Source organism: Phyllobates terribilis, unplaced genomic scaffold (assembly GCF_046119375.1).
Source record: "Phyllobates terribilis strain yellow unplaced genomic scaffold, ASM4611937v1 Scaffold_4__5_contigs__length_816908805, whole genome shotgun sequence".
Classification (NCBI taxonomy): domain Eukaryota; kingdom Metazoa; phylum Chordata; class Amphibia; order Anura; family Dendrobatidae; genus Phyllobates; species Phyllobates terribilis.
In genome coordinates this window covers 292,057,069-292,083,570 of record NW_027362764.1, presented here as the reverse complement: position 1 = coordinate 292,083,570, position 26,502 = coordinate 292,057,069, and the positions used below count along the sequence as shown (strand labels likewise).

Here is a 26,502-nt window from a genome sequence, read left to right as displayed (position 1 = left end):
GTCTGCCAAAAGAAGGTGAGAAATGTGCTATGGTCTGAAGAGACCAAGGTTTAACTTTTTGGCCATAATTACAAAAGTTCTGTTTGGCGCAAAGCCAACACTGTGCATCACCAAAAAAATACCATACCCACAGTGACATATTTGGGAGGCAGCAATAGGGCTTGGAGCTGTTTTCTAGCAGCTGAAACTTGGCCTTTAATCAGTGTTGAGGGCAATATAAACAGTTCCAAGTATCTGTCAATTTTGCAACTAAACGTTCAGGCCTCTGCTAAAAAGTTGAAGATGAGGAGGAATTTCACATTACAGCACGACAATTATTCTACGTATACATCTAAATCAACAAAAACAAAAAAATGTCTTTGCCAGAAAAGGATCAAGTTTTTGCAATGTCCCAGCCAGAGCTCAGACCAAAATCCAGTTGAAAATGTGTGGGTTAACCTGAAGAGGGCGCTGTACACAGGAGATGTCTTCACAATTTGACAGATTTGGAGCGGTATTGCAAGGAAGAGTGGCCAAAGACTGTCAATTCTAGATGTGCCATGCTGGCAGACTCCTACCAAAAAACACTGAATGTTGTCATACATTCTAAGGGTATTTCAACAAATTATTAGTTTAAAAGTGTACATATGTATGCAACATTATTTATTTATTTCTCATTTTCCACTCAAAAAGATTTCAGTTTATTTTTCAACTGAATTGTACAAATTAAACGTGACATTAAAGGTGGAAAAAGTTTTGGAATGATTCTTCTTCATATGATTTTTTTACGTAAAAACCCTGCCATTTTAACAGAAGTGTGTAGAATTGTTCTTGTCAATCCATGTTTGAGGTAAGATATTCAATGCATTTTAGCTTTAACAACCTTTCTAGCTCCCTGATCACATTGTTCACCACAGACACCCACTGCTTTGACTCTTAAGTGCATAATGTGGATGTCTCTCAGTATATTCCAGTATACTCTGGATTACACAATACTAATCTGCAGGAAAGTAACCAGAAACTATATTGTCAGCTGCCAGGGAAGAAGGAGACTGTTTTTTCCCAGTGATTGCCTCTAATGATACAGATTTGCAGTAGTACTGATGCCGAAACAAAAAAAAACACAAATTATGAAACCTTTGTACAATAAAACCATCACAAATTATTGTAAAATATCATTGCAAGATGCCTCATTAGGCAGCATCATTTAAAAACAAGGAACAAAGAAACAATGGGTTATCCTACCACAAGGATGATTTGCTCATCTAGCTGAATGCAGATGTGAAGCTTGCAGCCAAGTTGGGGCATCTTGAGTTCGAAAGAAAGTTAAAGGGAACCTGACACTTCTAGAAAAGCTACTTACCTGCAAATATAGGGGTAATCTGCAGGTAAGTAGCATTTAAAGCACAATTTCTTCACAATCCAGAATAACCACATATCGCACCAAAACAAAAATCTAGTTCTTGCTATCTTCAAGTATAGTATGGTAGAGATGTCTTAAAGTAACTGGATGTGAGAATAAATGCGGATTTAGAAAATACTTTTACAATCTTTAAAAAAAGAACGCTAAATAAAAGCATTATTTACCTATTTCACCAGGAACACGCTTGCCACGAAACCGGAAACAGACAGTGACATTGACACAGTTGACATTTTGCGTCCCATCATGGCACTGTGGAGCAGTGATGTTAATTGCAGAAGGCAGGATTATTGACGCATCCACAGTAATAACTGGTCTTGTCCTGATACATAGAAGAAAAATAAGTAGGTCAATATGTAAAACCTTTGTAACAATAGTGTATAATATCAAAACTCAAAAGAAAACCACAGCTAAAACCCAATGAAAAACGAGAACACATGTTACAGTACATATCTTTCCTGACACATTTAAATATGTACTACAGATAACTTATACCAGGGCAACTTCATTTATACTGGTTCAGACGTTACAATATATTGTCCATATGTTCTAACTAGTCAATGCTGTGATGACAATGTATCCCTGTCTTGGTCAGAAGTAAGTAGGGTTGAATCTACAAGATATTTTATCTAAAAACAACTAATTTTATGCTGTTGTCAAGTTGAGTAGCATCCAAACCCAAGCCCAAGCCAGTCTCACAACGGAAATATCACATCTTAAAAGGATTGTACCAAGTTGGTGAGTTATCACTGATTGCTGAGTGTCCAACCACTAAGATGCCCAACTTCCCAAGAATGGGGCTCAGAAAAGCCTTGTCTAAATGAAGTAGAGGTGGAGCACCATGGGGAATATTTCTAGCAGGCCCATAGAAAATGAATAGAGTAGTGGTGCATATACTCGACCCTTGTTTAATCCATATATGTGGCTTTGCATTGTTCTAGGGATTGATGGTTGTCCTTGCTGTCGGATCCCCATCGACCTACAGATAGGTTATACAGTGGCTTGCAAAAGTAATCACTGTTTTTTTGAGGGTTGGTATTAGTTAATGTAAAGAACATGCCTACAACAGTGAACATTTAGTTTTCTTTTTATTGTGAAGTTAACAACATATAGGACAAAATCATTGAAAATTTCAGTGTGCAAAACTATTCAACCCTCTAAAGTCAGTACTTTGTGGATCCTTCTTTTGCAGCAATTACATCTGTAAGTCGCTTGGGATAAGTTGTCTATGAGCGTTCCACATCTTTCAACTGGGATATTTGCCCATTCTTCAAGGCAAAACTTATATATCTCTTTCAAGTTAGATGGTTTCCTCTGGTGAACATCAATCTTCAAGTCAGACCACAGATTCTCAATTGGATTAAGATCTGGGCTTTGACTAGACCACTCAAAAACATTTACATGAGCTGTGTTGGTTAGGCCCCAGACATAGTGTTTACCTTGGTGGCCAAAAAGTTAAATTTTGGTCTCAACTGATCACAGCACCTTCCTCCATACATTTGGGGAATCTCCCACATGTCTTTTGGCAAACTCAAACGAGCCTTACAATTTTTGTGTGCAAGTAAAGGCTTTTTTTCTGCCCACTCTTCCCTAAAGGCCACCTCTATGGAGTGTACGGCTTATTGTGGTCGTATGGGCAGATACTCCATTCTCTGCTTGGGAACTCCTTCAGGGTTACCTTTGGTCTCTGTGCTGCCTCTCTGATTAATGCCCTGCTTGCCCCGGCTGAGAGTTTTGGTGGGCGGCCCTCTCTTGGTAGGGGTTTTTGTGGAACCATGTTCTGTCCATTTGATGATAATGGATTTGATGGTGCTCCAAGGGATCAACAGAGATTCAGATAATTTTTTTAGAACTCAACCCTGACTTGTATTTCTCAACAACTTTGTCCCTGACTTGTTTCGAGATCACCTTGGTCTCCATGGTGTTGTTCGGTTACTGGTGCCTCTTTCTTAATGGTGTTGCAGACTCTGTGACCTTTCAGAAAAGGTGTGTATATACCGACAGACCAAGTGACACTTAGATTGCACACAGGTGAACTTCCTTTCACTAAGCATGTGACTTATGAAGGTAATTGCTTGCACCAGAAGCCAGGGGCTTCATCGCAAAAGGGGTGAATACATATCCACATGGCAATTTTTAGTTATTTGATCCCATAAATTTAATTTATGCCTATATTTTTCTCACTTAACTTCACTAACTTAGACTATTTAGTGCTGATGCATCACACACAAATCGGATTACAAAAATATTTAAACACAGGTTGTAATGTAATAAAATAAGTAAAAATCTAAGGGGAGGGATACTTTCACAAGCCACTGTACCCTACCAAATTCATACAAATTTCAATGACAAAATAAGGTTCTGCTCATATCTGCATCAAAAAATAAAATGTGGTTCATTGGGGTCCACCGCAGTGTCTGCCATTTTGATGAGCAAAAACATGTTGCATATGCAAATGCAGATATGACTGAGCCTTAGCAAGAAACAGTAGCACAATTATGTTTGAGCTTTAGAGAAAAAGAAAAGTGAGCTCCTTATTGAAGTTGATTCCTTACTGAACTTCCTTCAAATCAGCTAAGAAGAACAAAAAGTAAGTGTAACTCAACATAATCTACTATGCTGTGAGAACTAGGCTACAACCCTAAAGTTTCCAACATCCCCACTTTTAGTTATGTTTCCGATTCCGAGTGTATTGTCGTCAACATCCTCGTGCATCATCCATATCACCAGGAAGGGGAAAGGTCAGCAAACGAATGACACAGAACTTGGCAACCTTCCAAGAGTTCTCACCCCAAGAGGATAAGATGCTTAATGAAACTCAATTTCAGTAATTGTTTGTATGAGCCAGGCAGGAAAATTGCACAAATTACGAAAGTCAGATTCACTACAGTAATCTCAGGAGTGGGGCTAATGCAATTCATGGCCTCTCTACAAACATTTAACTCCCTTGGACTAAAAAAATGTAAAGAAAATCAAATTCAGCACGTCTGACAGCCAAAGCTCAAAGGATAGTTCAAAGAAAGAATAAAGAGCAATCTAACAAGATAGGAGACATTCAGGTTTCAGCACAAGAGATTTGAAAAGGGTTAGAAAGTCATCGGCTGGTTGTCTCCTAATCACTCAAACATCAATTGTCTTTGGAAGTTCTGTCAAGACTCAGAAGTGTAAAGGTCCATTTACAGCTACACTGATTAATGCGATGAAGAGTTCTATGATCATCTTGCAGTCTAAACAAGCTGCCCATCACCTGACAATCAAGCTTAATGCTTGTTCGTCAGGCGAAATTAAATTTTGGTCTTCGCAAAAGATCAACGTTCTTGGAAGGACATCATCTTGTAGTAACATAGCACTGAACCATCTATCGCAGATCATTCAGTGTGCAACTGAAGTGTGTTCTGCCTGTGTACACAGACTGTTAAGTGACCACCGTAAATACACTGCTCAAAAAAATAAAGGGAACACTCAAATAACACATCCTAGATCTGAATGAATGAAATATTCTCATTGAATACTTTGTTCTATACAAAGTTGAATGTGCTGACAACTAAATCACACAAAAATAATCAATGGAAATCAAATTTATTAAACAATGGAGGCGTGGATTTGGAGTCATCCCCAAAATTAAAGTGGAAAAACACACTACAGGCTGATCCAACTTTGATGTAATGTCCTTAAAACAAATAAAAATAAGGCTCATTATTGTGTGTGGCCTCCACGTGCCTGTATGACCTCCCTACAACGCCTGCTCATGCTCCTGATGAGGTTGCGGATGGTCTCCTCTGGGATCTCCTCCCAGACCTGGACTAAAGCATCCGTCAACTCCGGGACAGTCTCCAGTGCAAAGTGACGTTGGTGGATGGAGCGAGACATGATGTCCCAGATGAGCTCAATCGGATTCAGGTCTGGGGAACGGACGGGCCAGTCCATAGCTTCAATGCCTTCATCTTGCAGGAACTGCTGACACACTCCAGCCACATGAGGTCTGGCATTGTCCTGCATTAGGAGGACCCAGGGCCAACCACACCAGTATATTAGCTCACAAGGGGTCTGAGGATCTCATCTCGGTACCTAATTGCAGTCAGGCTACCTCTGGCGACCACATGGAGGGTTGTGTGGCCCTCCAAAGAAATGCCACCCCACACCATTACTGACCCAATGCCAAAAAGGTCATGCTGAAGGATGTTGCAGGCAGCAGATCGCTCTCCACGGCGTCTCCAGACTCTGTCACGTCTGTCACATGTGCTCAGTGTGAACCAGCTTTCATCTGTGAAGAGCACAGGGCGCCAGTGGCGACTTTGCCAATCCTGGTGTTCTGTGGCAAATGCCAAGCGTCCTGCACGGTGTTGGGCTGTGAGCACAACCCCCATCTGTGGACGTCGGGTCCTCATACCAACCTCACGGAGTCTCTTTCTAACCGTTTGTGTAGACACATGCACATTTGTGGTCAGCTCGAGGTAATTTTGCAGGGCTCTGGCAGTGCTCCTCCTGTTCCTCCTTGCACAAAGGCGGAGGTAGCGATCCTGCTGCTGGGTTGTTGCCCTCCTACGGTCCCCTCCACATCTCCTGGTGTACTGGCCTGTCTCCTGGTAGCGCTTCCAGCCTCTGAATACTACGCTGACAGACACAGCAAACCTTCTTGCCACAGCTCGCATTGATGTGCCATCCTGGATGAGCTGCACTACCTGAGCAACTTCTGTGGGTTGTAGAGTCCATCTCATGCTACCACGAGTGTGAAAGCACAATCAACATTCAAAAGTGACCAAAACATCAGCCAGAAAACATTGGTACTGAGATGTGGTCTGTGGTCCCCACCTGCAGAACCACTCCTTTATTGAGGGTGTCTTGATAATTGCCAATAATTTCCATCTATTGTCTATTCCATTTGCAGAACAGCATGTGAAATTGATTGTCAATCAGTGTTGCTTCCTAAGTGGACAGTTTGATTTCACAGAAGTTTGAATTACTTGGAGTTATATTCTGTTGTTTAAGTGTTCCCGTTATTTTTTTGAGCAGTGTATTAATCGATCGGTGATCATTTAGTGCTGCAAAATCGTGTAATGTAAACGGATCGTGCTGCACATGTACAGTTATAGGGACGGTTCATATACCTACATGACACATTTTTAGATAGATAGACAGACATAGATAGATAGATCTTTCAGACGTACTGAAAGATAATTCAACAGTGATAAGAATGAAAGTAATTATGAACAATTGGAATAGTTTTATGCTATCATGATAAATATAGTCTCATTCTATACTGATTTAGCACTGCATCCCCTTCTATGTTCTCCTGCACAGCATCGCTTAGCTGTGCAGAAAACTGAAGCAATCACCGGTCACAGGGATGTAGCTGCACTACATCTTTCTGCCTACTGGTGGCCGCTGCACTGCTGTGTGCAGATAACATCAGAAAAGAGGGCAGTGCTGAACAAGCAAAGCAGCCCCTTCATTTTCATGATTAGTGGGGGATACCTTTTAAATCAGGTATGACATACATTAGTTTTGGTGGTTGCTAAAAGTCCTAGATTCAGAGGTTGATAAATATATCGATAGAGGTTGCTATTATATAGGCACATTCAGATCTTATGCTATGTCTTAGCCAAACTAGCATACAGTGAAGGAAATAATTATTTGATCCCTTGCTGTTTTTGTAAGTTTGCCCACTGACAAAGACATGAACAGTCTATAATTTTAAGGGTGGGTTAATTTTAACATTGAGAGATAGAATATCCAAAAAAATCAAGAAAATCACATTGTATAAATTAGATAAATTTATTTGCATGTTGCAGTGAGAAATAAGTATTTGATCCCCTACAAACCATTATGAGTTCTGGCTCCTACAGACCAGTTAGACGCTCCTAATCAACTCATTACCTGCATTAAAGACAGCTGTCTTACATAGTCACCTGTATAAAAGACTCCTGTCCACAGACTCAATTAATCAGTCAGACTCTAACCTCTACAACATGGGCAAGACCAAAGAGCTTTCTAAGGAAGTCAGGGACAAAATCGTAGACCTGCACAAAGCTGTAATGAGCTACAAAATCATAAGTAAGACGCTGGGTGAGAAGGAGACAACTGTTGGTGCAATAGTAAGAAAATGGAAGAAATACAAAGTGACTGTCAATCGACAATCGACACCATGCAAAATCTCACCTAGATCCTGGGGAAGGTGAGAGATCAGCCTAAAACTACACTGGGGGAACTTGTTAATGATCTCCAGGCAGCTGGGACCACAGTCACCAAGAAAACCATTGGTAACACATTACGCCTTAAAGGTTTAAAATCCTGCAGTGCCCGCAAGGTCCCCCTGCTCAAGAAGGCACATGTGCAAGCCCGGCTGAAGTTTGCCAATGAACACCTGGATGATTCTGTGAGTTATTAGGAGAAGGTGCTGTGGTCAGATGAGACAAAAATTGAGCTCTTTGGCATTAACTCAACTCGCAGTGTTTGGAGGAAGAGAAATGCTGCCTATGACCCAAAGAACATTGTCCCCACTGTCAAGCATGGAGGTGGAAACATTATGTTTTGGGGGTGTTTTTGGGGTTTTCGCCATGTTTGGAGGAAGAAGAAGGATGAGTACAACCCTAAGAACATCGTCCCAACTGTGAAGCACGGTGTGGGAAACATTATACTTTGGGGGTGCTTTTCAGCAAAGGGGACATGACGACTGCACCATACTGAAGGGAAGATGGATGGGGTCATGTATCGCGAGATTTTGGCCAACAACCGCCATCCCTCAGTAAAAGCATTGAAGATGGGTCGTGGCTGGGTCTTCCAGCAAGACAATAACCCAAAACATACAGCCAAGGAAACAAAGGAGTGGCTCAAAAAGAAGCACATTAAGGTCATAGAGTGGCCTAGCCAGTCTCCAGACCTTAATCCCATAGAAAACTTATGGAGGGAGTTGAAGCTCCGAGTTTCCAAGCGACAGCCTCCAAATCTTAATGATTTAGAGATGATCTGCAAAGAGGAGTGGACCAAAATTCCTCCTGACATGTGCGTAACTCTCATCATCAACTACAAAAAAATGTCTGACTGCTGTGCTTGCCAACAAGGGTTTTGCCACCAAGTATTAAGTGTTGCTTGCCAGAGGAATCAAATACTTATTTCTCACTGCAAAATGCAAAAAAAAATTATCTAATTTATACAATTTGATTTTCTTGATTTATTTTGGATATTCTATCTCTCAATGTTAAAATTAATTTAACCTTAAAATTATAGACTGTTCATGTCTTTGTCAGTGGGCAAACTTACAAAAACAGCAAGGGATCAAATAATTATTTCCCCCACTGTATGTACGGTAACTTAAAGGAAACTCTTATTAACCAGGTTCATTTGTCATATGTCGTAGGTTTAAGGAGTCTGCCCTGGTGACAGAGTGCCCTTGAAATACTAAAATAGATGTTTTTGTTCAAAATTTATATACTGTAGTTTATATTGTGCTGAATATTCCTAACGTCCGATACAATAATTATTTACAAGTGCATTTTTTACATTCTGCGTCTGTATACATCTTGTGATAACAAAAGACTAAAAAAAAATACATTTAGTAATCTTTATAATCTGTTCCTTTCATGAAATATTTCATATGCTAATTTTATACATTTGTTATACTGGTATTATAACATGCATTATAGCATTTATCCCAGCAATATAAAAATGTGACACAAATAATAGAAAATCACAAGATGTAACATGGGAAATAGCTTTTGAGGGCTACTCAAATTATTAATCACTCAAACAATAATACATACTGTATACAACAATACAACAGCATTAGGCTGCAAAACAGTACCAAGAAAATATTAATACAATGTAAAAGGCAGAATACTACAATAAACTGGGGATATGAGATCCAGTCATATAAAGAGCAACACAAAATGTAAGAAAATGAAACCGGCACGTCTTTATGTGAATATCATAGGATGGGGAAGGAAACCAGAAGGGCGTGAATACTAGAAAGAGAGTAGAACTTACAGCAAATATCACTCTTCCTATATTTATCACAATTGATAAACCCCCCATACCCATTAGACAAATGTCGGCTGACCCAGATGATCTCGAAAGTTTCGGCTGACAATCCAATGTGTATGGGGGTGCCAGCCGTCGGATGGTCAGGAGAGATGTCGATCGTGAAGGCCCGGTTTCGGACTCCTGATCACATTGTTCTCCTGATAAGCATCTGGCCAATGTGTCAGTTGGCAGTTGTCTCTTATGCCCCCGTCACACTAAGCGAGATCGCTAGCGAGATCGCTGCTGAGTCACAAGTTTTGTGATGCAACAGCGACCTCAGCAGCGATCTCCCTACGTTTGACACGTAGCAGCGACCAGGCCCCTGCTGTGAGATCGCTGGTCGTGTTGAAATGGCCTGGACCATTTTTTGATCGTTGAGGCCCCGCTGGGTAGCATGCATCGGTGTGTTTGACACCTTACCAACGACCTTGTTGGCGACTCAGAACTGAGACACATAGGCGTGCATTTGCGTTGCATCGTTAGACAGGTGGCTACGGGTCGCAATATCGTTGCTGCATCGTTGGAAAGATCTGACTGTTTGACATCTCACCAGCGTCCACACAGCGACGCAGCAACGATCCCTGCCAGGTCGTATCGTTGTCGGGATCGCTGTAGCGTCTCTAAGTGTGACGATACCTTTAGAGAATACAGGAGCGCTCAGCCGAGAGAGTGCTACTGTGTATAGAAGAGTCGGCCAAGACGGCTGTCGGTGGAACGAACGACCAAAGCATCATTCAGCGGATACCCATCTAATGTGTATGTAGCTTTAGACCCAGAATTGAATGTAACAATGAGCAAGGGATATTATGAGCCATGAGATTTTTTGGGAAAGTCTATCATGTTACCACATTGCTGCCCCTCCCCACCCACCTCCTGATCTTAATAAATTCCAAGGTTCATGAGCACCGAGTCTCCACTTATCTCGACTGATGTAAACTTCTCTGACCTGAGCTAAATGATATACAGTAAGACCAATTGACATTGCACATCTGCTAATAGAAATAAACTTGTTGGCAGTACATGAGCTAAATTCAAGACATCTGTCTCATGAATCAAAAGCTATAGCGATGCAATTATTAGTGATTTATTAGTCCATATATATTTGCATATTTCTGTATAAAGGATTGCTTCTCACCGTAGTAGCACCACACTGTCTGACATAAAAGCCCCAATAGTCACATCTGAAAACAAAAACACAAATGATCAGATATAAATAATGGGTAATGTAAATGATAAAAGTCAATGTGACTTAAGCTTTTAAGGCAGCTAAATAGCTCATTAGTCCAAATAGCCATCCATGTTCATCTAAATGGTGTCATAAGGTCAGCAGTAGGGGTAAGTCACAGCCATTGTGAGAGATAATGTACAAACAGGGTTATAACAAGCATCACATACACCGAGGGGAACAGACTAAATCTACACATAACAAAAGAGCATTGGGCAATGTGTCTGTGCCAGGCTTACAGTGGAGAGTGCTGCCGGAGCTCATTATCGCGGTGTGATCTGAGCCTCCATAGTGCACGGCACATTAGGAAACCAGCAGATCTCTACAGCGATGAAGGAACGTGCTCCTACTCCTGTGTCCTGCTGTGTTCTTCACATGTTGTGTTAAGCGTTGCCTGATGCCGGACCCGCCTGTCCTACCAGTCTCCAGTGTGGCTCGGTCTTCCGTGGATATTAAACTGTGTTTTCATGTGAAACTCCATCAGAGTTAAACATACGTGGCTGAAACCATACAGCCAGTGCCTGATGCACGCTGCTCATGGATCGGGCAGCATGTATCAGCTGACAGTTTCCCTTTAACTATTTTTCTTCTTTCTACTGTACACGATACAAAGATATATGTTTGTTATTTTTTCATTCAGAGTTACGCGTGCGTGTAGATGTAAGTATTGAGGGATAATAATTAAAAGTGAAAACCCGTACAAGAAGAAATCTGGACCAAAGTATATAGCATACAAGTGAAGAAAGAGTTACAAAGATGCACATCATTTATGCCGTTTTATTAACTGTGATTTATTGCAAACTGTTTAAGTTAACCCTTTTTGATGGAATTAAAGCAATTATAACATAGAAATTTATAATAAGAATTTACAAAGTGCTACATTTTGTTTGTAAAGATAAAGACCCTGATTCATCCTAGCAGTTTGTCTAATTCATGAAGAGCGGTGGTGTGCTCTATGCCAGAAATCTGGAGTAATATTAGTGGCAAGGCACATGGAGGATTTGACTCCACCAGTCACTCTGTGTGATGGCAGACTTATGAATCCCCCCAGCGCAGGTATTGTGAGCTGGATTCGTCGGTTTCTGCGACGGGACTGGAGGGTATGTACGTGTTATGTAATATACAGAAGAAAAGGAGTTTAACCGGCTCACCCTCCAGAACTGGATATACAGGGTGCCTTCCTACTTAGTAGTTCAGATTTATACCAAGTTTAAGAACAAGTGCTGTTCGAAACGTGTATGGTATTCAGCATGTTTCCCTAATTCCAGATATGGATTTTTGATTGTTCACACTACCAAGATGGATTTTTTAATATATATATTAAATAAAATGTTTTGAACTTTAAATTTTGGATGTATGTGTTATACATACTCCAAGCCACAGACTGTCCAGTGGACGCGGCCTCGCTCCATACACTTGTGCCCACTGGACGGGCTCTGACTGGGAGTATGTACAACACATACATACCTTCTGGTCCTGAAACTGACGAATCCTCGTGAGGATTCATAAGTCTGCAGTCTCACAGAATGACTGCAGACGTATCAATTTGGACCAGACAACCCCAATAAATTCATATTATAATTTTACCATGTGCCTACATTTTAATTTATCACTTGTGAAAATAATAAACCTTTCCACCCTGAATTGGTAAAATATTAACGACTTTGTGCATCCGGTCTAAGGCCATTCTCACACCTATAGTATTTGGTCAGTATTTCACATCCGTATTTGTAAGCCAAAACCAGGAGTGGGTGATAAATACAGAATTGGTGACGAGTTTCTATTATACTTTTCCTCTGATTAGTACACTCCTGATTTTGGCTGACAAATACTGATGTAAAATACTCACCAAATACTGATCGCGTGAATGTAGCCTAAGGGTATGTTCACATAGAATATTTAGTCATGGTTTGTTGTGCTAATCCCACGCCAAGATCCAAAACAAAAAGACGCTTGAAATCTGCTTGCAACAAGCTTCTCATTTATTTGAAAGACAAAATATGGCTATACTGCACCTGTCGCTTTTTTTTGCGCATTTTTATAATGTGTTTAAAAAATAAAAATAAATTAGCATGTTAATTCTTTTGCGCACTATCTGCATGAAATCATGGTAAAACCGGCACTTTTCTCATGGTTTTTATTGCACTTTTTGGCAAAGTTTTTGCTCTTGATATTATAATTAAAAAGATTAAAAAAAAAAACAACACAAAAATAATTGCACAAAATCAGTGTAAAAATATGTTGGCTGAGAAAACCAAAACAGACCATGTGTACGTTAGAAGCAACTTTAACGTGAACTTTTAAGCCAAAAAAACCCTTCATCTGAACATACCCTAAAAAGCGTGAGATCAATAGACTTAGAAGAAAGCAAGCATTTGTTGGTGGATCTCACAGACATACTGGAGTCTTACTTCAGAACCTTCAAGATGTACAGTAAAGTTTTTAATAAACTTCAGGTATACTTACTAACCAAATGTATAGTATCAGTACCTAGCACATTTATTACTAGAGCGGGCGATGGAAGCACTGAGCCTTCACTGGCTGCACTTAGCTCATAAAGCTGAAGCCCACTAACACCACACAGGCATGTGTATTATATGTATTCTGTGTTTGGTGAATACTTGTTAATAGCACAACCCACCGCTTTCACTCATCTCAGTCTGTAATTTCTAGCTGACGGGTATTCCATTGTCTTCATCAGCAGGAACATTCTTGTGTGGCACAGCTTATAAATACCACGGAGGAATGAAAAGTTTCCAGGCTCCTTTACCAGCTGAGTATGGATAGTTGTGTGACATGTGTATATGGTGTATTACCCCAGGTCATACTAACGGGACATTAAACAGCTCCATACAGTGCTAGAGAGGAATGGGCGGCAGTTGTATACATGTCCGGGCCTAGGACAATGGCAGCTGTTCAGCTCACTGTGCGTCAGGTATTACACCAAGCACAAGCGTTGCGCTTCTCCCCAATCATATGGCAGTCATCAAACTCCAAACTGGTACGCTAAGAAGTGAAAAGGTTATCTATCTGTAAATGGAGCAAAGAAGCTGAAGTGTGTGTTAAGACTGTCAAAGGTAAGACAAACAACATGTCAGCTTGGAATTCAGGGTAATAGTCAATGACTTGAACTGCTCCTAAACTCAGGCAGTAAGTGAGCGCCCTGATTTTACAGAGCTCATATACCAGTACCAACAAAGTAAAAATAACAAAACACCTCTACAAGAAAAAATGGGAAATTTCTATTCTTTCTATAGCAATGGTTCATGATACAGGGTCAAAAGTGTTAGATGTTTTTTCTAATGCATCATTGTAGAACAGAGGCCTTTACATAGCAGTTACTGACAGTCTGTTATCAAATGACAGTGTCCAGAATACCTTATGTCTAAAAGATGCTGCAGTGTTTAAACGTACCTACATAACCATTCTTGTCCATATCAATGCCTCCAGAAATGGACTGCCCAAACATCTTCAAGGTTGGGTTGAGTTTTCTTCCTGATATCCGCTAGGAAGATTAAAAGTAATATTAGTATGAAGCTTTATTAAAGAAATTGTACTTTATTCTTTTAGTTCTCCAGGAAATTAATGAGAAATATATGAAGATAGGGCTTAAAGGGGTTTTCCCAAGAACAAAGTACACTTTAATCAATAGATATTTGAATAAAAATACATTTCACAATTAGATGTGTTTAAATAAATGTCCTTGTGCTGAGATAATCTTATAAATGTTCCCATGCTGTGTACTGTGTAATGGCTGTGTCTGACCATACAGGTACAAGGTCTGATCATACCACATCTCCTGGGCGGGGGAGGGAGCAAAAGAGTGTACAGACATTACAGCAGGGGATCACAGCTGCTGGTTTCCGTAAGAAAAAAACATTTCCCTGCCTGTTTTTAAGCAATGTTTTACTTTAAAGAAATAATCAGCTGTGATCCCCTGCTGTAATGTCTGTATACTCTTTTGCCACCTCCCTGCCCCTGTGATATAATCGTAACTGACTATGTTCCTGCATGGTCAGACACACCCACGACACAGGGAGACATTTAAAAAATATCTATTGATTAAAATGTACTTTGTTAGTGGGACAACCCCTTTAAGGACGGTCGAACAGGCTCTTTGTGCACGCCTCAGAAAGGTGGACACTGTCAAAACTGAGGACAAAGTGTCTCCATCTGCCTCATTAAAGTGAATGGCACCATTCAGGGTTCTAAGTGGATCCCATATTTCAGTGCTTCAGACGTAAGATCTGAAGGAGCCACTGGTGTGGCATAAATTTCACATGTCAGTGAGGTCACACAGTCAGCAATTTTTTGTGTTTTTGTGAAAATTTGGTTAAAAAATAAAAAAAGGATTTGAACTTAGGAGCAAAAGTTTTTCTTTCCTTTTGTTATACACATCTGGTTTTGCTCCAGAAATCCTGGTCAGATCAAATCTAAACAGTTACACAATATGAACTCTAATATATAGCAAGGTCAAAAGAGATTATTGGAAATCCAGTGTATGAAGACATAATGATTTCTATGATGTATGTTTTTCATCTTTTAAAAGACCACATAATAAACTAACCATTGAATATTGAGGGACAATGCCATCTGCATCACCATGAAATATGTAGACTGCTCCTATAGAGTCATCGTCCTTTGGAGCTCCAATTGCAACATCTGTTTAAAAAAAGACAAAAAGAAACACATGGAATGCAACGTAATATAGATTGATGTGAATGTTGAGCATATTCAGTGCTACATGATAAAGATTGATGCAAATGATGTGTGTACCCAAAGCTAGGTACTACAGACTGATGTAAATGATGTGTGTACCCAAAGCTAGGTACTACAGACTGATGTAAATGATGTGTATACCCAAAACTATGTACTACAGACTGATGTAAATGATGTGTGTACCCAGAGCTAGGTACTACAGACTGGTGTAAATGATATGTATACCCAAAACTAGGTACTACAGACTGGTGTAAATGATGTGTATACCCAAAACTAGGTACTACAAACTGATGTAAATGATGAGTGTACCCAGAGCTAGGTACTACAGACTGGTGTAAATGATGAGTGTACCCAGAGCTAGGTATTACAGACTGATGTAAATGATGTGTGTACCCAGAGCTAGGTACAACAGACTGATGTAAATGATGTGTATACCCAAAGCTAGGTACTACAGACTGATGTAAATGATGTGTGTAACCAGAGCTAGGTACTACAGACTGATGTAAATGATGTGTGTACCCAGAGCTAGGTACTACAGACTGATGTAAATGATGTGTGTACCCAGAGCTAGGTACTACAGACTGATGTAAATGATGTGTGTACCCAAAAGCTAGGTACTACAGACTGATGTAAATGATGAGTGTACCCAGAGCTAGGTATTACAGACTGATGTAAATGATGTGTGTACCCAAAGCTAGGTACTACAGACTGGTGTAAATGATGTGTATACCCAAAACTAGGTACTACAGACTGATGTAAATGATGAGTGTACCCAGAGCTAGGTATTACAGACTGATGTAAATGATGTGTGTACCCAGAGCTAGGCACTACAGACTGGTGTAAATGATGTGTATACCCAAAACTAGGTACTACAGACTGATGTAAATGATGAGTGTACCCAGAGCTAGGTATTACAGACTGATGTAAATGATGTGTGTACCCAAAGCTAGGTACTACAGACTGGTGTAAATGATGTGTATACCCAAAACTAGGTACTACAGACTGATGTAAATGATGAGTGTACCCAGAGCTAGGTACTACAGACTGATGTAAATGATGTGTATACCCAAAGCTAGGTACTACAGACTGATGTAAATGATGTGTGTAACCAGAGCTAGGTACTACAGACTGGTGTAAATGATGTGTATACCCAAAGCTAGGTACTACAGACTGATGTAAATGATGTGTGTACCCAAATCTAGGTACTACAGACTGATGTAAATGATGTGTGCACCCAAAGCTTGGTACTACAGACTGATGTAAATGATGTGTGCACCCAAAGCTAGGCACTACAGACTGGTGTAAATGATGTGTATACCCAAAGCTAGGTACTACAGACTGATGTAAATGATGTGTATACCCAAAACTAGGTACTACAGACTGATGTAAATGATATGTGTACCCAGACCTAGGTACGACAAACTGATGTAAATGATGTGTGTACCCAAAGCTAGGTACTACAGACTGATGTAAATGATGTGTATACCCAAAACTAGGTACTACAGACTGATGTAAATGATGAGTGTACCCAGAGCTAGGTATTACAGACTGATGTAAATGATGTGTGTACCCAAAGCTAGGTACTACAGACTGATGTAAATGATGTGTGCACCCAAAGCTATGTACTACAGACTGATGTAAATGATGTGTGTACCCAGAGCTAGGTACTACAGACTGATGTAAATGATGTGTATACCCAAAGCTAGGTACTACAGACTGATGTAAATGATGTGCATACCCAAAGCTAGGTACTACAGACTGATGTAAATGATGTGTGCACCCAAAGCTATGTACTACAGACTGATGTAAATGATGTGTGTAACCAGAGCTAGGTACTACAGACTGATGTAAATGATGTGTGTACCCAAAGCTAGGTACTACAGACTGATGTAAATGATGTGTATACCCAAAGCTAGGTACTACAGACTGATGTAAATGATGTGTATACCCAAAGCTAGGTACTACAGACTGATGTAAATGATGTGTGTACCCAGAGCTAGGTACTACAGACTGATGTAAATGATGTGTGTACCCAAAGCTAGGTACTACAGACTGATGTAAATGATGTGTGTACCCAGAGCTAGGTACTACAGACTGATGTAGATGATGAGTGTACCCAGAGCTAGGTACTACAGACTGATGTAAATGATGTGTATACCCAAAACTAGGTACTACAGACTGATGTAAATGATGTGTATACCCAAAACTAGGTACTACAGACTGATGTAAATGATGTGTATACCCAGAGCTAGGTACTACAGACTGATGTAAATGATGTGTATACCCAGAGCTAGGTACTACAGACTGATGTAAATGATGTGTGTACCCAGAGCTAGGTATTACAGACTGATGTAAATGATGTGTGTACCCAAAGCTAGGTACTACAGACTGATGTAAATGATGTGTGCACCCAAAGCTATGTACTACAGACTGATGTAAATAATGTGTGCACCCAGAGCTAGGTACTACAGACTGATGTAAATGATGTGTGTACTCAAAGCTAGGTACTACAGACTGATGTAAATGATGTGCATACCCAAAGCTAGGTACTACAGACTGATGTAAATGATGTGTGCACCCAAAGCTATGTACTACAGACTGATGTAAATGATGTGTGTACCCAGAGCTAGGTACTACAGACTGATGTAAATGATGTGTGTACCCAAAGCTAGGTACTACAGACTGATGTAAATGATGTGTATACCCAAAGCTAGGTACTACAGACTGATGTAAATGATGTGTGTACCCAGAGCTAGGTACTACAGACTGATGTAAATGATGTGTGTACCCAAAGCTAGGTACTACAGACTGATGTAAATGATGTGTGTACCCAGAGCTAGGTACTACAGACTGATGTAGATGATGAGTGTACCCAGAGCTAGGTACTACAGACTGATGTAAATGATGTGTGTAACCAGAGCTAGGTACTACAGACTGATGTAATTGATGTGTATACTCAAAACTAGGTACTACAGACTGATGTAAATGATGTGTGTACCCAGACCTAGGTACGACAGACTGATGTAAATGATGTGTGTACCCAAAGCTAGGTACTACAGACTGATGTAAATGATGTGTGTACCCAGAGCAAGGTACTACAAACTGATGTAAATGATGTGTGTACTCAAAGCTAGGTACTACAGACTGATGTAAATGATGTGTGTACCCAGAGCTAGGTACTACAGACTGATGTAAATGATGTGTGTACCCAAAGCTAGGTACTACAGACTGATGTAAATGATGTGTGTACCCAGAGCTAGGTACAACAGACTGATGTAAATGATGTGTATACCCAAAGCTAGGTACTACAGACTGATGTAGATGATGTGTGTAACCAGAGCTAGGTACTACAGACTGGTGTAAATGATGTGTATACCCAAAACTAGGTACTACAGACTGATGTAAATGATGAGTGTACCCAGAGCTAGGTACTACAGACTGATGTAAATGATGTGTATACCCAAAGCTAGGTACTACAGACTGATGTAAATGATGTGTGTAACCAGAGCTAGGTACTACAGACTGGTGTAAATGATGTGTATACCCAAAGCTAGGTACTACAGACTGATGTAAATGATGTGTGTACCCAAATCTAGGTACTACAGACTGATGTAAATGATGTGTGCACCCAAAGCTTGGTACTACAGACTGATGTAAATGATGTGTGCACCCAAAGCTAGGCACTACAGACTGGTGTAAATGATGTGTATACCCAAAGCTAGGTACTACAGACTGATGTAAATGATGTGTATACCCAAAGCTAGGCACTACAGACTGGTGTAAATGATGTGTATACCCAAAGCTAGGTACTACAGACTGATGTAAATGATGTGCATACCCAAAACTAGGTACTACAGACTGATGTAAATGATATGTGTACCCAGACCTAGGTATGACAGACTGATGTAAATGATGTGTGTGCCCAAAGCTAGGTACTACAGACTGATGTAAATGATGTGTATACCCAAAACTAGGTACTACAGACTGATGTAAATGAAGTGTGTAACCAGAGCTAGGTACTACAGACTGATGTAAATGATGTGCATACCCAAAGCTAGGTATTACAGACTGATGTAAATGATGTGTGTACCCAAAGCTAGGTACTACAGACTGATGTAAATGATGTGTATACCCAAAACTAGGTACTACAGACTGATGTAAATGATGTGTGTACCCAGAGCTAGGTACTACAAACTGATGTAAATGATGTGTATACCCAAAGCTAGGTACTACAGACTAATGTAAATGATGTGCATACCCAAAGCTAGGTACTACAGACTGATGTAAATGATGTGTGCACCCAAAGCTATGTACTACAGACTGATGTAAATGATGTGCGTAACCAGAGCTAGGTACTACAGACTGATGTAAATGATGTGTGTACCCAAAGCTAGGTACTACAGACTGATGTAAATGATGTGTATACCCAAAGCTAGGTACTACAGACTGATGTAAATGATGTGTATACCCAAAGCTAGGTACTACAGACTGATGTAAATGATGTGTGTACCCAGAGCTAGGTACTACAGACTGATGTAAATGATGTGTGTACCCAAAGCTAGGTACTACAGACTGATGTAAATGATGTGTGTACCCAAAGCTAGGTACTACAGACTGATGTAGATGATGAGTGTACCCAGAGCTAGGTACTACAGACTGATGTAAATGATGTGTATACCCAAAACTAGGTACTACAGACTGATGTAAATGATGTGTATACCCAAAACTAGGTACTACAGACTGATGTAAATGATGAGTGTACCCAGAGCTAGGTATTACAGACTGATGTAAATGATGTGTGTACCCAAAGCTAGGTACTACAGACTGATGTAAATGATGTGTGCACCCAAAGCTATGTACTACAGACTGATGTAAATAATGTGTGTACCCAGAGCTAGGTACTACAGACTGATGTAAATGATGTGTGTACTCAAAGCTAGGTACTACAGACTGATGTAAATGATGTGCATACCCAAAGCTAGGTACTACAGACTGATGTAAATGATGTGTGCACCCAAAGCTATGTACTACAGACTGATGTAAATGATGTGTGTACCCAGAGCTAGGTACTACAGACTGATGTAAATGATGTGTGTACCCAAAGCTAGGTACTACAGACTGATGTAAATGATGTGTATACCCAGAGCTAGGTACTACAGACTGATGTAAATGATGTGTGTACCCAAAGCTAGGTACTACAGACTGATGTAAATGATGTGTGTACCCAGAGCTAGGTACTACAGACTGATGTAGATGATGAGTGTACCCAGAGCTAGGTACTACAGACTGATGTAAATGATGTGTGTAACCAGAGCTAGGTACTACAGACTGATGTAATTGATGTGTATACTCAAAACTAGGTACTACAGACTGATGTAAATGATGTGTGTACCCAGACCTAGGTACGACAGACTGATGTAAATGATGTGTGTACCCAAAGCTAGGTACTACAGACTGATGTAAATGATGTGTGTACCCAGACCTAGGTACGACAGACTGATGTAAATGATGTGTGTACCCAAAGTTAGGTACTACAGACTGATGTAAATGATGTGTGTACTCAAAGCTAGGTACTACAGACTGGTGTAAATGATGTGTGTACCCAGAGCTAGGTACTACAGACTGATGTAAATGATGTGTGTACCCAAAGCTAGGTACTACAGACTGATGTAAATGATGTGTGTACCCAGAGCTAGGTACAACAGACTGATGTAAATGATGTGTATACCCAAAGCTAGGTACTACAGACTGATGTAGATGATGTGTGTAACCAGAGCTAGGTACTACAGACTGGTGTAAATGATGTGTGTACCCAGAGCTAGGTACTACAGACTGGTGTAAATGATGTGTATACCCAAAGCTAGGTACTACAGACTGATGTAAATGATGTGTGTAACCAGAGCTAGGTACTACAGACTGATGTAAATGATGTGTGTACCCAGAGCTAGGTACTACAGACTGATGTAAATGATGTGTGTACCCAGAGCTAGGTACTACAGACTGATGTAAATGATGTGTGTACCCAGAGCTAGGTACTACAGACTGATGTAGATGATGAGTGTACCCAGAGCTAGGTACTACAGACTGATGTAAATGATGTGTATACTCAAAACTAGGTACTACAGACTGATGTAAATGATGTGTATACCCAAAACTAGGTACTACAGACTGATGTAAATGATGAGTGTACCCAGAGCTAGGTATTACAGACTGATGTAAATGATGTGTGTACCCAAAGCTAGGTACTACAGACTGATGTAAATGATGTGTGCACCCAAAGCTAGGTACTACAGACTGATGTAAATGATGTGTGTACTCAAAGCTAGGTACTACAGACTGATGTAAATGATGTGCATACCCACAGCTAGGTACTACAGACTGATGTAAATGATGTGTGCACCCAAAGCTATGTACTACAGACTGATGTAAATGATGTGTGTACCCAGAGCTAGGTACTACAGACTGATGTAAATGATGTGTGTACCCAAAGCTAGGTACTACAGACTGATGTAAATGATGTGTATACCCAAAGCTAGGTACTACAGACTGATGTAAATGATGTGTTTACCCAGAGCTAGGTACTACAGACTGATGTAAATGATGTGTGTACCCAAAGCTAGGTACTACAGACTGATGTAAATGATGTGTGTACCCAGAGCTAGGTACTACAGACTGATGTAGATGATGAGTGTACCCAGAGCTAGGTACTACAGACTGATGTAAATGATGTGTGTAACCAGAGCTAGGTACTACAGACTGATGTAATTGATGTGTATACTCAAAACTAGGTACTACAGACTGATGTAAATGATGTGTGTACCCAGACCTAGGTACGACAGACTGATGTAAATGATGTGTGTACCCAAAGCTAGGTACTACAGACTGATGTAAATGATGTGTGTACCCAGAGCAAGGTACTACAGACTGATGTAAATGATGTGTGTACTCAAAGCTAGGTACTACAGACTGATGTAAATGATGTGTGTACCCAGAGCTAGGTACTACAGACTGATGTAAATGATGTGTGTACCCAAAGCTAGGTACTACAGACTGGTGTAAATGATGTGTATACCCAAAGCTAGGCACTACAGACTGGTGTAAATGATGAGTGTACTCAAAGCTAGGTACTACAGACTGATGTAAATGATGTGTGTACCCAGAGCTAGGTACTACAGACTGATGTAAATGATGTGTATACCCAAAGCTAGGTACTACAGACTGATGTAAATGATGAGTGTACCCAGAGCTAGGTACTACAGACTGATGTAAATGATGTGTGTACCCAAAAGCTAGATACTACAGACTGATGTAAATGATGTGTGTACTCAAAGCTAGGTACTACAGACTGATGTAAATGATGTGTGTACTCAAAGCTAGGTACTACAGACTGATGTAAATGATGTGTGTACCCAGAGCTAGGTACTACAGACTGATGTAAATTATGTGCATACCCAAAGCTAGGTACTACAGACTGATGTAAATGATGTGTGTGCCCAGAGCTAGGTACTACAGACTGATGTAAATGATGTGTGTACCCAGAGCTAGGTACTACAGACTGATGTAAATGATGTGTGTACCCAAAAGCTAGGTACTACAGACTGATGTAAATGATGTGTGTACTCAAAGCTAGGTACTACAGACTGATGTAAATGATGTGTGTACCCAAAGCTAGGTACTACAGACTGGTGTAAATGATGTGTATACCCAAAACTAGGTACTACAGACTGATGTAAATGATGAGTATACCCAGAGCTAGGTACTACAGACTGATGTAAATGATGTGTATACCCAAAGCTAGGTACTACAGACTGATGTAAATGATGTGTGTAACCAGAGCTAGGTACTACAGACTGGTGTAAATGATGTGTATACCCAAAGCTAGGTACTACAGACTGATGTAAATGATGTGTGTACCCAAATCTAGTTACTACAGACTGATGTAAATGATGTGTGCACCCAAAGCTTGTTACTACAGACTGATGTAAATGATGTGTGCACCCAAAGCTAGGCACTACAGACTGGTGTAAATGATGTGTATACCCAAAGCTAGGTACTACAGACTGATGTAAATGATGTGTGTACCCAAAGCTAGGCACTACAGACTGGTGTAAATGATGTGTATACCCAAAGCTAGGTACTACAGACTGATGTAAATGATGTGTATACCCAAAGCTAGGCACTACAGACTGGTGTAAATGATGTGTATACCCAAAGCTAGGTACTACAGACTGATGTAAATGATGTGTATACCCAAAACTAGGTACTACAGACTGATGTAAATGATATGTGTACCCAGACCTAGGTACGACAGACTGATGTAAATGATGTGTGTGCCCAAAGCTAGGTACTACAGACTGATGTAAATGATGTGTATACCCAAAACTAGGTATTACAGACTGATGTAAATGATGTGTGTAACCAGAGCTAGGTACTACAGACTGATGTAAATGATGTGCATACCCAAAGCTAGGTATTACAGACTGATGTAAATGATGTGTGTACCCAAAGCTAGGTACTACAGACTGATGTAAATGATGTGTATACCCAAAACTAGGTACTACAGACTGATGTAAATGATGAGTGTACCCAGAGCTAGGTATTACAGACTGATGTAAATGATGTGTGTACCCAAAGCTATGTACTACAGACTGATGTAAATGATGTGTGTACCCAGAGCTAGGTACTACAGACTGATGTAAATGATGTGTATACCCAAAGCTAGGTACTACAGACTGATGTAAATGATGTGCATACCCAAAGCTAGGTACTACAGACTGATGTAAATGATGTGTGCACCCAAAGCTATGTACTACAGACTGATGTAAATGATGTGTGTAACCAGAGCTAGGTACTAGAGACTGATGTAAATGATGTGTGTACCCAAAGCTAGGTACTACAGACTGATGTAAATGATGTGTATACCCAAAGCTAGGTACTACAGACTGATGTAAATGATGTGTATACCCAAAGCTAGGTACTACAGACTGATGTAAATGATGTGTGTACCCAGAGCTAGGTACTACAGACTGATGTAAATGATGTGTGTACCCAAAGCTAGGTACTACAGACTGATGTAAATGATGTGTGTACCCAGAGCTAGGTACTACAGACTGATGTAGATGATGAGTGTACCCAGAGCTAGGTACTACAGACTGATGTAAATGATGTGTATACCCAAAACTAGGTAATACAGACTGATGTAAATGATGTGTATACCCAAAACTAGGTACTACAGACTGATGTAAATGATGAGTGTACCCAGAGCTAGGTATTACAGACTGATGTAAATGATGTGTGTACCCAAAGCTAGGTACTACAGACTGATGTAAATGATGTGTGCACCCAAAGCTATGTACTACAGACTGATGTAAATGATGTGTGTACCCAAAGCTAGGTACTACAGACTGATGTAAATGATGTGTGTACCCAGAGCTAGGTATTACAGACTGATGTAAATGATGTGTGTACCCAAAGCTAGGTACTACAGACTGATGTAAATGATGTGTGTACCCAGAGCTAGGTACTACAGACTGATGTAGATGATGAGTGTACCCAGAGCTAGGTACTACAGACTGATGTAAATGATGTGTGTAACCAGAGCTAGGTACTACAGACTGATGTAATTGATGTGTATACTCAAAACTAGGTACTACAGACTGATGTAAATGATGTGTGTACCCAGACCTAGGTACGACAGACTGATGTAAATGATGTGTGTACCCAAAGCTAGGTAATACAGACTGATGTAAATGATGTGTGTACCCAGAGCAAGGTACTACAGACTGATGTAAATGATGTGTGTACTCAAAGCTAGGTACTACAGACTGATGTAAATGATGTGTGTACTCAAAGCTAGGTACTACAGACTGATGTAAATGATGTGTGTACCCAGAGCTAGGTACTACAGACTGATGTAAATGATGTGTGTACCCAAACCTAGGTACTACAGACTGGTGTAAATGATGTGTATACCCAAAGCTAGGCACTACAGACTGGTGTAAATGATGAGTGTACTCAAAGCTAGGTACTACAGACTGATGTAAATGATGTGTGTACCCAGAGCTAGGTACTACAGACTGATGTAAATGATGTGTATACCCAAAGCTAGGTACTACAGACTGATGTAAATGATGAGTGTACCCAGAGCTAGGTACTACAGACTGATGTAAATGATGTGTGTACCCAAAAGCTAGGTACTACAGACTGATGTAAATGATGTGTATACCCAAAGCTAGGTACTACAGACTGATGTAAATGATGAGTGTACCCAGAGCTAGGTACTACAGACTGATGTAAATGATGTGTGTACCCAAAAGCTAGGTACTACAGACTGATGTAAATGATGTGTGTACTCAAAGCTAGGTACTACAGACTGATGTAAATGATGTGTGTACCCAGAGCTAGGTACTACAGACTGATGTAAATGATGCGTGTACCCAAAGCTATGTACTACAGACTGATGTAAATGATGTGTGTACTCAAAGCTAGGTACTACAGACTGATGTAAATGATGTGTGTACCCAGAGCTAGGTACTACAGACTGATGTAAATGATGTGCATACCCAAAGCTAGGTACTACAGACTGATGTAAATGATGTGTGTACCCAGAGCTAGGTACTACAGACTGATGTAAATGATGTGTGTACCCAGAGCTAGGTACTACAGACTGATGTAAATGATGTGTGTACCCAAAAGCTAGGTACTACAGACTGATGTAAATGATGTGTATACCCAAAACTAGGTATTACAGACTGATGTAAATGATGTGTGTAACCAGAGCTAGGTACTACAGACTGATGTAAATGATGTGCATACCCAAAGCTAGGTATTACAGACTGATGTAAATGATGTGTGTACCCAAAGCTAGGTACTACAGACTGATGTAAATGATGTGTATACCCAAAACTAGGTACTACAGACTGATGTAAATGATGAGTGTACCCAGAGCTAGGTATTACAGACTGATGTAAATGATGTGTGTACCCAAAGCTATGTACTACAGACTGATGTAAATGATGTGTGTACCCAGAGCTAGGTACTACAGACTGATGTAAATGATGTGTATACCCAAAGCTAGGTACTACAGACTGATGTAAATGATGTGCATACCCAAAGCTAGGTACTACAGACTGATGTAAAT

General features: G+C 40.3%; 1 protein-coding gene across 3 annotated transcripts in view; it reads right to left on the bottom strand.

Moving 5' to 3' along the window:
* The window catches only part of ITGA9 (integrin subunit alpha 9), a 636,829-nt gene that overhangs the window by 372,091 nt on the left and 238,236 nt on the right, over window positions 1-26,502 (bottom strand). For all 3 annotated transcript variants that reach the window (XM_073678319.1, XM_073678318.1, XM_073678320.1), the window contains exons 11-14: window positions 15,211-15,305; window positions 14,058-14,148; window positions 10,554-10,599; window positions 1,567-1,721 (exon numbers count right to left, since the gene is read on the bottom strand). In XM_073678319.1, coding sequence (XP_073534420.1) covers window positions 1,567-1,721; window positions 10,554-10,599; window positions 14,058-14,148; window positions 15,211-15,305 — 387 coding nt within the window. The remainder of the gene's footprint in view (window positions 1-1,566; window positions 1,722-10,553; window positions 10,600-14,057; window positions 14,149-15,210; window positions 15,306-26,502) is intronic.